Genomic DNA, 12,742 nt, shown 5'->3' with positions numbered 1-12,742 from the left:
ACAAATAAATGATGAACCACACCCTATGGATATCGTCACGTTACAATGGAGATGCCTTAACCATGAATGCAACACTGGAGTTTTATTACTGCAGGAGGGAACACACTTCTCTCTGCCCGGCAGTGAACAGCAGTATCATTATGCCTCTTCAGGGCTTCTGAGACCCCTAAGCAGCTCTGTGAACAAGGAACAAGATGCTAATAGAAGTTCATAGTTCGATGTCCTTGGAAGAGCCAGGTAAGTTGATCCTAGAACCTCCTTTAATGTCTGACTGACTCGGAAGTGATGTTTTTCCTGGTGGAGTCGCTGCCTTTCTTCCTTTAGTATCAGGAGACGGGAGTTTGAACAGGGTCACCTGCCCCCAGGTCCACGGACCCCCTGCTGGAGCTGCAGGCTCTCTTCCTCCTGTACGACATCCAGCACAGACGCCTCTCCACTTCCTCTTGAAACCAGGGACTGAGGAGCATGTACAGGAGGGGGTTGACACAAGCTGGCAGCAGGGCGAGCACCTTCCCAAACCTGGCAACCTCTGGGCTGGAGAGGAGAGAGGGTGTGAGGGAGGAGATGAAGGGGGTGAGGGACACGGGGAGGAAGAGCAGAGCGTTGGTGAGGAGGAGACAAGCCACCATGTTGGGAGCGCAGCGTCGGTGGGCGTGGCCTGTCGGCGTAGCGAGCGTCTCTGGGCGGCGACAGAGGCGTGTGTGGATGAGCGCCATGACCAGGAAACAGAGGAGGTTGAGCAGGACCAGGGCCGAGGAGAAGCCTGAGCTGGAGGGGTGTCTGTAGGGAGCTTCTCCGCCAGGGGGATGCAGAGTCGTGCCCAGGAGGGGCCAGGAGGCCACAACCCCCGCTAGGGTGCAACATGAGGCAGGGGTGCAACATGAGGCAGAGAGTGCTCGGACAGCCCTGGACCAGGACGGACTCTTCCTGGTCTGCCCAAGCACGGCTGCACTCTGAGCAGCGTGGCCACGCTGTGCAGCCAGAGCAGTGAGCAGCAACACACAGGCTTCTAAAGAGAAGGTCAACACCAGGTCCATCACGTCACAGCCTGTCTCTTCCTTCCACCATTGACCGCCCACGGTCATACTATCCACCACAGCTAGGGCGGTGCTGGAGAGGAGATGCACCCAGGCCAGCACTCCTAGTAAGTGCCGGGAGGGACATGAGGGTGTGGACGTGATGCAGAGGGACAGCAGAACCAGGGAGTTGCAGGCGAGGGAGAGGACGATGAAGAGCCACGCTGCGCCTCTCTGGAGTGAACTCCCAAACACACTGTGGGTCAGACAGGACACGCCTAGGGACGGGCGAGGACAGACAGACATAGGAGAGAGGCGATCATCAAGGAGGGCTTCAGGAAAGGGTTGCTTGCCACACACGCAGGGTGTGATCCTGATAGCGAACTCTCCTGACCCAGGATGTTCTGGATCCACACTCACCTGGACCAGGCCAGTAGACAGCAGCATGCAGGGGGGGTAGTTCTCCTCTGAACCCCACAGAAACATCTGGTTGTCTGCCGATCACTGGGAACAGAACAGTTCCGTTTAGGTCAGTGCTCCACACCTCTGCTTCCTTACATCTTACTCCAGCTGTTTCATATTCTCATGCTAGTGTCCACAAACCACCTACACAAACCAGCCCCACTCACAGGCTATGTGAGTTAACAACACACATAAATCTGGATATTTCTATACATATCTGTGTGCACCTATTCAAAATCAACCTCTCCTTAGGTGTGTACCATGAGTGGACGTGCGATGGTGAGGTTCTCACCTCTGCCTGTCTCCTGACGGTGTGGGCTGTAGGCCTTCTCACACAGATCAAACACACACCTCTGGCCAGCCCTGGGTCCACAACCACACAACAGACTCAGGTAACACATCCTCCTCATCCACGTGAGTGACTTCACATAACCCAACAAAGCACAGACGCAGATATATAAGTGTAGTAAATTAACCAAAAGGTTAATTTTGGATGTATTTCTCTGTGACTTTGAGTGACTGTCTTCAATGTATTTACTAAGCAGCGATTGAGATGAGTGATTGGATTTAGATTTGATTTTTATCTTGGAACTCTGAATCTGCAGTCAGATGCTTTTCCACTGAGCTAAACCCATCCCTCCCTCCAGATACCTGAGACGAGGCCGAGCCTCAAGGGGCAGGAGGTGTCTCAGCTCCAGGTTACCAGCAACACTCAGGTGGGTGAGACTTCCAAGCCCCTCCAGAGAGAGGGAGGCTAGCCGGTTGGACGAGAGATCACTGAGGGAAGAAAAATAAGTTGAATGTGATTGTGTGTAGATCTGTCATGTTGGGTGGTTGTGTGTAGTTCTGTCATGTTGGGTGGTTGTGTGTAGATCTGTCATGTTGGGTGGTTGTGTTTAGTTCTCTCATGTTGGGTGGTTGTGTGTAGTTCTGTCATGTTGGGTGGTTGTGTGTAGTTCTGTACTACACACACACTCTACTCACATGTAGTGTGTGTGTGTGTGTGTGTTTCCTCCTCTCAGTACATTACTCACAGGGATCTGAGTTCCGACATCTCACAGAACGTGTCTGCCTGTAGTCCGAAGATGCGGTTGTGATGCAGGTCACTACACACACACACACACACACACACACACACACACACACACACACACACACACACAACACACAGGCAACACAAACACAAACATCTGTGTAGAACCATGGTGTGTAGTACCAGCCGATCACCAGTTTGAACAGATCCAGTTTAAACATGACCAAGTCCAGTTTGAACAGGACCAAGTCCAGTTTGAACAGGACCAAGTCCAGTTTGAACAGGACCAGATGCATAAGAATACTCACATGGTGTGGATCTTCCTACAGCCACAGAAGCTTGGCAGGTTCTGGATCCGGTTGTGGGAGAGATCACTGAGGAGCACATGCTGGGGATGAGGTACTAGACCTGTGAGATGTGGATATCTATAGGGGTCACCTGATGGCGAGAGGTGTCACATGACTGTCTGGAACTTACAGCTGAAGCAGGCTGGGTAGCTGATCACAGAGAGATGCAGGCAGGGATGAGATGTGTGTGCCACTAACTGACCTGCATGGAGAGATGTAAATACAGTATTAACTTCTGTAAAGATCTCTCGATGTCTAGATGGCATGTCTGAGAGCTGTAGTATTGGTGGTTAATGGAGGTCTTTGAAGAGATGAAACCTGGGCAGGTGTTTTATTGTTACGATGGTTTTGGACTCACAGGTTTTCGAGGGAGTGCGTCCCGGTGAGGTCTGGGAAGTCCTGGATTCCTCCGTTCAGGGTTCTGATGGCAGCGAGAGAAGAGGCTGGCGTGAGGATTGAGTTGAACCCTTCTAGAATGATGATGGGATTCTCCGTGGTAACAGTAGCATGTGTAGGATTGACATGTGCTTTTCTTGATGATGTACAGAAAGCCTCAGGAACCCACTTGCCCCCTAGTTAGCTTCAGATGATTCAGACATTACAGGCGTGTGCGCTCTGTCTATCTGTCCGTCTGTGTGTCTGTCTGTCTGACCAGGAAGGACCATTAGGAACAAACTCTTTGAAAAAATGAATCCTCGGTGATGAGTGACGAGAGGTGCGGTGTTGCTGCTGCTGACTCACAGTGTGCGCAGCTCTGAAAGGTTCTGGAAGGCTGACCTGCCGATGGACTGGACGGGGTTGTTGTGGAGGTATCTGTAGATGTGTCAGAAGTCAAGAACTTTCCATCACTAACTGAATTACCAACGCACATGTTTACCGCTGCGGTGCATATCATGACAAAAAATGGTGATAATTTACAGGCTGTTTAAGAACATATTTATTATTGTAATTATTCATTTGGTAAATATGTCCACTGCAACACGTAATGTCTCTAAACTTGAAGTGTTTGACACGTACAGGGTTCTCAGGGCCGGGTTCCCTCCAAAGGCGTGCTCTGGAATGGATGTGATTCTGTTGCTATGGAACGTCCTGAAGGGGAGGAGTCATCGTGATTCAGTCCTGTTGTGTGACGTGACGTGTGGTGGGGGTGTGTGGGGTGGGGTGTGTGGGGTGTCTGAGCTCCACTCACAGTTCTCTGAGGTTCTGGAGGGTTCTGATGGCAGGAGGAAACACGTGTATGTGGTTGTAGCTCAGATCTCTAGAGGTTAGAAGAGAGGAGTGCGTCAGGGTGATGTGTCCTGGATGCAGTCATGCTCAGCCTTTATTTGTCTCTGTGTCTGTCTCTCTTGCTGGTTCTTATTTTTCCATATCTCTTTTCTTCCCTAGATGTGCAGTGTGCCCTTCACGCAGTCCAGCTTCCTGTTAGTAAACAGAGTTGGGGAACGCAAGGAGGTGATTGGTTCACAGCCCTTTCCATCGCTCCTCTGTGAGAATGAATGCCTGCAATGGTCAAAGTGCAGCAGAGAGAATAGCAGAGGCAAGATTAAATAATTTTGGGTCTCGGTTGGTGATAAACATTTCCTAAACTGTCCAAAATGACTCAGTGAATGTATATTTTTGGTGTGAATCGCCCTGATGGGAGTTTTACCTCCAACCTGGTACTAAGAGCACCATTACCCAGTTCACTGATCTGCACTATCAAGATATCAGTCCTCGCATAGAACCAAGTGTAGAGTGTTTGCTGCAGTAGGACTTGCAGTGAGTCCGTATCTAACATACATTCAAAACCAGACGGAACTCTTTTCTAAACCGCAAATTGTTCTCTGTTATTTAGGGCTATACCGTAATGGGTTCAATGCAGCAAAATCTCACCCAGATGCAGACAAGTGTTTGCTTTTATTAACACGTGCATTTAAAAAAGATTGTGTGTTATCCTTGGAAAATGCTTGGAAAACTGCAGTGCTGAGCTGAAATACTGAAATACCGGTCCTGGAAATTGGAATACTGCTAACCCTACCCGCTGGAATACTAAAACACTGGAATACTAAAATGCTGTAATATAGCATCTTTAGTAGAGGGATGACAGAGTTATCCCAGCTGGTGGTAGTGTATAGGCACGGGGGGGGGGGGGGGGCAGTTCTGCTGGGGGGGGGGGGCTGGGGGGGTTGGAGGGGGCTGGGGGGGGTTGGAGGGGGCTGGGGGGGGTTGGAGGGGGCTAGGGGGGGTTGGAGGGGGCTGGGGGGGGTTGGAGGGGGCTGGGGGGGGTTGGAGGGGGCTGGGGGGGGTTGGAGGGGGCTGGGGGGGGTTGGAGGGGGCTGGGGGGGGTTGGAGGGGGCTGGGGGGGTTGGAGGGGGCTGGGGGGGGTTGGAGGGGGCTGGGGGGGGTTGGAGGGGGCTGGGGGGGGTTGGAGGGGGCTGGGGGGGTTGGAGGGGGCTGGGGGGGGTTGGAGGGGGCTGGGGGGGTTGGAGGGGGCTGGGGGGGGTTGGAGGGGGCTGGGGGGGGTTGGAGGGGGCTGGGGGGGTTGGAGGGGGCTGGGGGGGTTGGAGGGGGCTGGGGGGGGTTGGAGGGGGCTGGGGGGGTTGGAGGGGGCTGGGGGGGGTTGGAGGGGGCTGGGGGGGGTTGGAGGGGGCTGGGGGGGGTTGGAGGGGGCTGGGGGGGGTTGGAGGGGGCTGGGGGGGTTGGAGGGGGCTGGGGGGGGTTGGAGGGGGCTGGGGGGGTTGGAGGGGGCTGGGGGGGGTTGGAGGGGGCTGGGGGGGGTTGGAGGGGGCTGGGGGGGGTTGGAGGGGGCTGGGGGGGTTGGAGGGGGCTGGGGGGGGTTGGAGGGGGCTGGGGGGGGTTGGAGGGGGCTGGGGGGGGTTGGAGGGGTTAGCTGTACTGCAAACACTCAGGCAACATGTGCTATCTAGACGGAGGGTTAGGGTTAGCGGAGGGTAATTGGCGCAGGGTTGCGGCCACACACTGGGATGTACCAGATGAGCATTTAGGGGTCGTTTGATCTGCAGTGGTGGCTCACTTAAGGACCGCACTTAAGGCTCTTATAAAGACTGCACGTCAGTACAGAGCGAACGCACCTGCAGTCTGGCTGCGTTCGACAGCCCTTCCTTCCACCATGACTAACACAACACCAGCACTGTGGAGAACACCGGGATGGGGTTCACTCTGACTACATCACCTGTTCACTCCAACCAGGAAGAAGTTGATTCAATAAGGAATACTAACACACAAACAATGGGAATACTACTAATACCTAGGATTTTGGTTCTGCTTGAACGACTAACTGTATACTGATGTGACGTGATGTGCTGGAGTAGCTCACAGGGTCTCTAGGTGTTGCAGTCCAGCGAAGCATCGTTCACCCAGCGAAAGGATCTGGTTGTTCTGTAGATGCCTGTAGAGGGCACAGGAGAGACTAGGTCAGGGGAGACCAGGTCAGGGGAGACCAGGTCAGGGGAGACCAGGTCAGGGGAGACCAGGTCAGGGGAGACCAGGGATCAAAGGGTGTCTCTTTAGGTAGAGAGACACAGAAAGAGAAAGAGCGAGAGAGGGAGAAGACACCTGTGCAGTTCTAGAGTGCAAGGAGAGCAGACAGATCTTAAGCTCTCCTGCAGCACTTACAGGACCACCAGTCTGCTGAGGGTTTCCAGGGCGCTGTCAGGGATGTGGGTGATGTGGTTGAGGGCCAGGGTCACCGCCTGCAGGCCTGGCACCCTGGTTAGCGCAGGGGTGGGCACATCTGTGAGGGCATTGTCATTGAGCCACAGATGGCGCAGGGACGCCAGGCCCTTGAAGGACCTGCTGGGGACGCTGGAGATGTGGTTGGCATCTAAACGTCTGGAAAACAAGAGACTCTGTTAGGAACTGCCTCGAACATTGTACCAGGAATACTGCAATTTACAAAATTAGAACATTTATAAAAAACTGATTCACAGAGACATCTCTCCACCAGAGAGACATCTCTCCACCAGAGACATCTCTCCACCAGAGAGACATCTCTCCACCAGAGAGACATCTCTCCACCAGAGAGACATCTCTCCACAAGAGACATCTCTCCACCAGAGAGACATCTCTCCACCAGAGAGACATCTCTCCACCAGAGAGACATCTCTCCACCAGAGAGACATCTCTCCACCAGAGACATCTCTCCACAAGAGACATCTCTCCACCAGAGAGACATCTCTCCACCAGAGACATCTCTCCACCAGAGAGACATCTCTCCACCAGAGAGACATCTCTCCACAAGAGACATCTCTCCACCAGAGAGACATCTCTCCACCAGAGAGACATCTCTCCACCAGAGAGACATCTCTCCACAAGAGACATCTCTCCACCAGAGAGACATCTCTCCACCAGAGACATCTCTCCACTCAGAGACATCTCTCCACCAGAGACATCTCTCTACTCAGAGACATCTCTCCACCAGAGAGACATCTCTCTACTCAGAGACATCTCTCCACCAGAGAGACATCTCTCCACCAGAGAGACATCTCTCCACCAGAGACATCTCTCCACCAGAGAGACATCTCTCCACCAGAGAGACATCTCTCCACAAGAGACATCTCTCCACCAGAGAGACATCTCTCCACCAGAGAGACATCTCTCCACCAGAGAGACATCTCTCCACCAGAGAGACATCTCTCCACCAGAGAGACATCTCTCCACCAGAGAGACATCTCTCCACCAGAGAGACATCTCTCCACAAGAGACATCTCTCCACCAGAGAGACATCTCTCCACCAGAGACATCTCTCCACCAGAGAGACATCTCTCCACCAGAGAGACATCTCTCCACAAGAGACATCTCTCCACCAGAGAGACATCTCTCCACCAGAGAGACATCTCTCCACCAGAGAGACATCTCTCCACAAGAGACATCTCTCCACCAGAGAGACATCTCTCCACCAGAGACATCTCTCCACAAGAGAGACATCTCTCTACTCAGAGACATCTCTCCACCAGAGAGACATCTCTCTACTCAGAGACATCTCTCCACCAGAGAGACATCTCTCTACTCAGAGACATCTCTCCACCAGAGAGACATCTCTCTACTCAGAGACATCTCTCCACCAGAGACATTTCTCCACCAGAGTGACATCTCTCCACCAGAGACATCTCTCCACACAGAGACGTCCTCCAGCAGGGAGGTCGCTCTATGCATTCCTCTGCTGCATGGTAGTAATTTCTGGTGTTGCTGTTCCCTCGGGGGCTTGTGTGTCTGACAGGGTGTCCTGGGACCACCGCACGCTGCTCGGATGTGGCCGCTCTCCCCCCGTCTAACGTGTGATTTTGAGATTGGTACGTCTAAACAGCAGTGATCATTGTTTACTCTCTGAGATGATGAGGACAGCAAATCAGATCAACATGGAAGGGGCCGGCGGGATGTAGCGAGGGGGCATCAGGAGGGCATCAACATGGAAGGGGCCGGCGGGATGTAGCGAGGGGGCATCAGGAGGGCATTTCCTACGTGTCCTCCTTACTTCCTGTCACTCCTCGTTATCTCAGTCCAAATATAGCAGAAATGCCTTAACCCTTGTGCTGCCTTCGGGTCACATGACCAAAAGGTTCATAACGAACCATCGTTGTGTTTACCCAATTTTACCCAATACAAAAGCAAATATTTTTTTTTTTCTTTTAACCTTCGCAATGTGTGTCTGAGACAGCCCAACGGCTAAGAGAAAATGCTTCACTTTGTTTCTGTATGCGGTAAAGATGTCGTAACCGAAGGTGGGTCACAATGACTGATGGGTCAGAATGACCCGAGGAGAACACAAGGGTTAAAATGCACACATGTATATATTTTTGTTTTCTTCTATAGTGTGTGTGTGTTAGCCCACATATTCATGTCTGTGCGTGCAATATCGGCGGAGGAACACAGTTCCATTACCAACCCTTTGACCACATTTATAAACGACATTGGAAAATGACATTAGTGGTGTTCTGGACCAACTTAACCACAAAAAAAAAGTTTTCAACTTTTTATGAATATTCTTAGTTTTTCCTCCCTCTTGAGAACACTTTGTCTAAACAGTCAGAGCGTAAACAAAAAGTATGAAATAAACCAGAAAATGTAGCTTAGCGTCAAATATAGCCAGTCTGTCATCAAGCAAAGACAACATTTCTAAATATAAGCAGACCTGTTTTCCATAACTTAATAGGGCTATGTTATTAGAGACAACTAAAGCTGACCACAGACAGGCTTTAGCACAGCCTCAAACAGACAGGCTTGAGCACAGCCTCAAACAGACAGGCTTGAGCACAGCCTCAAACAGACAGGCTTGAGCACAGCCTCAAACAGACAGGCTTGAGCACAGCCTCAAACAGACAGGCTTTAGCACAGCCTCAAACAGACAGGCTTTAGCACATGATTTAACCTGGAGCTTGTTGCTCGAGTTGTCTACTAAATGAAGACATCACGAATGCATTACTGTTCCTACTGTACATGATGGTGGAGGCTAAGGGGGGGGGGGGCTCAGAGACTGAGGGGGGGGGGTCAGAGACTGAGGGGGGGGTTCACAGACTGAGGGGGGGGGGTCACAGACTGAGGGGGGGGGTCACAGACTGAGGGGGGGGGGTCACAGACTAAGGGGGGGGGCTCACAGACTGAGGGGGGGGGCTCAGAGACTGAGGGGGGGGGCTCAGAGACTGAGGGGGGGGTCACAGACTGAGGGGGGGGGCTCAGAGACTGAGGGGGGGGGGCTCACAGACTGAGGGGGGGGTCACAGACTGAGGGGGGGTCACAGACTAAGGGGGGGGGCTCACAGACTGAGGGGGGGGGCTCAGAGACTGAGGGGGGGGGCTCAGAGACTGAGGGGGGGGTCACAGACTGAGGGGGAGGGCTCAGAGACTGAGGGGGGGGGGCTCAGAGACTGAGGGGGGGGTCACAGACTGAGGGGGGGGGTCACAGACTAAGGGGGGGGGCTCAGAGACTGAGGGGGGGGGGCTCACAGACTGAGGGGGGGGGCTCAGAGACTGAGGGGGGGGGGGCATGCTCACAGAGACTGAGGGGGGGGGGGGCATGCTCACAGAGACTGAAGGTTCCTGAGGTTCCCCAGGGCTGGAACCGCTTTAAGATTATTGTTCTGTAGCATTCTGAGGAACACAGAACAAAAGATGTGGTCAGAAAAGAAAATGACGTATTTATAAATATAGTTTGAGATGAATTTTGATATAAATACTTACAGTACTTTGAGATTGAGGAGTTCAGAGAATGTTCCTTCAGGGATTTCTGTTAGACTGGTTCCTGCTAGTCGTCTGAAACACGACACACCTGATTATAATTAAGGATTAAGGTGTGCAAACATTGTAACAACACAAGATAAACATTATCATTTTCTGTCATTCATCATGTTTGTGCATGTACATATATTTGTACCTGGAGAAGTGAAAAGGTGATGTAGAAAAAATGAATATAATTGCAAACCTTCCATGACAAGAGTCTACTTAATTTGGTAGAAAGTATTGAGAACGTGTAATTTAACCTGTTTAGTGCTTTTGGCTCAGTCCCCATTCTGCTAGTTCATCTACAGTCAGACTAACCCTAACCCTGCTTCTGTAGGCTCCTCTGACCAGGCTCTGGTGGAACTTCTTCTCTAACCCCATATTTACAGACTAAATTAATCCTGGACTTTCTTCTCCTTCTTTGCCATTAGTGTTTTGGAACGTGCACATGTTCCAAAACGTTTTTGGGACCATGTTGCAGTTCTGAAGGGCTCCATTTTAATGGGTGCTCTCAGTCTGTGTAAGTGTCTCAAAGTAAAGTAAATACGTGTGTGCTCAAATTGTGGATTATACATCAGAACATACGTCCTGTTCTTAGGAATATTACAAATGACCTCCAGAAAACAATGTGTGCTTTCTCAGAACCGCAGTCAAAGTCAATTAACGCAGTCGTCCTCAACAACCATTTCGGGGACCTGGGCCCAAGCTTGGTAGAGACTCCAGCCATACTCACAGCTCCTGGAGGAAGTGGAGATGAGTCAGGGCGTGGACAGGAAGAAGGGTGAGGTGGTTCGTGCTCACGTCCCTGTAGGAAAAAAGTGTGTCGTCAGAACAGCCATCCATAACTGGCCATCAAGATGTTTAGGGGAGTCGGGCTAGTAATCAGAAGGTTGCCGGTTCGTTTCCCGATCGTGCCAATGACGTTGTGTCCTTGGGCAAGGCACTTCACCCTACTTGTCTCAGGGGAATGTCCCTGTACTTACTGTAAGTCGCTCTGGATGAGAGCATTTGCTAAAAAAATGACTAAATGTTTATATATTATATAGTTGGCATTTGGCAAGAGATGGACGAAAGGATGTTTATCACTCACATTGCACCGAGATTCTTTTTAAACGCAAAAATTGAGATTACAAAAGTGTCATGACAAAACACATGCTATATAGGCTGCACGAATATCAGTTTAGCTTTAGATCCGACTAGTTCATGATAAGAACGGGAAAGTTCCGCGCGGAGCAGATGAGCGGTGTTGTACAGGGCGGCAAACGCCGAGGAGAGTAAAACTCAAGAAGGAGCCTCATTAAAAACGTCTGGATGCAAATTCATCATCAAAATAATAAACGCTCAAATGTGCCATGATCTTTTATAAAACAACACGCAGGTTGTTTTATAAAAGTTGACCAATTTGGCCAGTTTTGTAGCATTTTAGGGAATCATTACATTTGTGGCAGTGTCTGCACACGTATACCCTACTTTGTGCTATTAATGTTCAACAGTTGAAGCATAAAGATTTGAATTCACCATAAAAAGTAATGAATGGACGAATCATTTCTACGACAGAATTAAAATCCTATAGACCAATAGCCTGTAGACCAGCTCTTCCTCTGTACTCACAGGTATGAAGTGAACACACTCAGGTTTGAAGGCAGTTCCTCGAGACCGACGTCCACGCAGTCTACCCGCACGAGCATTCCGTCGTTTTCACATTTACAACCGGTCGGACAGTCGGTGTAATATCGCGGCGTGGTTCCGGAGCCATCGGCGACTCCATGCACAAAGATAAGTATAAATATAATACATAACATTATACAGTAGGCTATACAGCAATAGCGGTAGATAGATAATACAGTTTGAAGGGCTGTGTACCAGACAACTGCACTACTTCTTCTTAACTAGTAGTAGGCCTTATTCAAAGTGAAGGAACCGCAACCAATTTCAGAGGCACGTTGAACGACTGTCGATGTGTGTGTGTCGTCACAAACTCAGACCATTCAGAGAGTTCAGTTGGTCACTTGTTCATTTGTTTAGGTCCGTCCTAAAACCCTGGAAATCATCGTTGTTTTTAAATTGCGAAGTTGATTGTATTTATGTCGGAGCCTCATTGTCACAGGGAGCCTACATTAAAACCAGGTTACTAAAAGCTTAGGTTTATATATTTTACTTCAGTTTTTAACGTTTCTGTATTAAATGTGGCTTACATTTACAAAGCCAGATCTATCTTGAGCATTTGATAAAGAATGATTCACGCGACGTGATGCCTTTTCAGTGCATAAAACACATCTACACAGCATAATATGAAATAAAAACCACAGAGCGAAGCACCGTACCTAAAGGTGTTATAAAACCAAATCACCTGTTGTCTAATAGCCAAAGTAGCCTGCATGGTGTCAGGACCACGGATAGCTCCTGAATTGGGTTTACTGTCACGTCATCCACCGAATGCAAAACACTTCCAGTGGGCCTATACGTTTGGCCTATAATCCATCAGCAATTATACATTCTTTTTACCAACAACTCATAGGCTACTGCATATTAGGCTGTTTCATATTGTTGTTGTTTTTTTTTCTATCCAAGTTGTTTTGGACGCGTTGGGTTGTAAAATAAAAGTAGAGAAAGAATCTTCAAAACATGCCTCAACGAAAACTTGAATGTATGACAGAATTGAGGTTGTCG

General features: G+C 50.3%; 1 protein-coding gene across 1 annotated transcript; it reads right to left on the bottom strand.

The window, feature by feature from the left end:
* Positions 1-351: 351 nt before the first annotated feature.
* LOC146259184 (leucine-rich repeat-containing G-protein coupled receptor 4-like) lies at positions 352-11,874 on the bottom strand. Its single transcript, XM_084671898.1, has 18 exons — positions 11,684-11,874; positions 10,806-10,877; positions 10,034-10,105; positions 9,878-9,943; positions 6,474-6,689; positions 6,175-6,246; positions 4,048-4,116; positions 3,876-3,947; positions 3,600-3,671; positions 3,217-3,279; positions 2,989-3,060; positions 2,820-2,885; positions 2,513-2,584; positions 1,771-1,841; positions 1,437-1,520; positions 1,004-1,294; positions 627-850; positions 352-456 (listed from the first exon to the last, which is right to left on the bottom strand). The coding sequence occupies exons 1-18, from the start codon at positions 11,872-11,874 to the stop codon at positions 352-354; spliced, it is 1,950 nt and encodes a 649-aa protein (XP_084528024.1).
* Between the last annotated feature and the right edge of the window lie 868 nt (positions 11,875-12,742).

This window comes from Hypomesus nipponensis, chromosome 14 (assembly GCF_054491055.1).
Source record: "Hypomesus nipponensis isolate SF chromosome 14, ASM5449105v1, whole genome shotgun sequence".
NCBI classification, from domain to species: Eukaryota; Metazoa; Chordata; class Actinopteri; order Osmeriformes; family Osmeridae; genus Hypomesus; species Hypomesus nipponensis.
The sequence above is the reverse complement of the archived record's forward strand: the minus strand, read 5'-3'. Positions and strand labels throughout refer to the sequence as shown.

Bases quoted from the DNA above. Each gene is read 5' to 3' on its own strand.
- LOC146259184 (XM_084671898.1), bottom strand. From the start codon at position 11,874: ATGTTATGTATTATATTTATACTTATCTTTGTGCATGGAGTCGCCGAT. The intron at 4,117-6,174 runs GTGAGCTACTCC...TCTAACCTCTAG, and splicing joins CTGCAACACCTAGAGACCCT to AGATCTGAGCTACAACCACA. The intron at 3,280-3,599 runs GTGAGTCAGCAG...CGCTGCCATCAG, and splicing joins CTTTCAGAGCTGCGCACACT to AACCCTGAACGGAGGAATCC.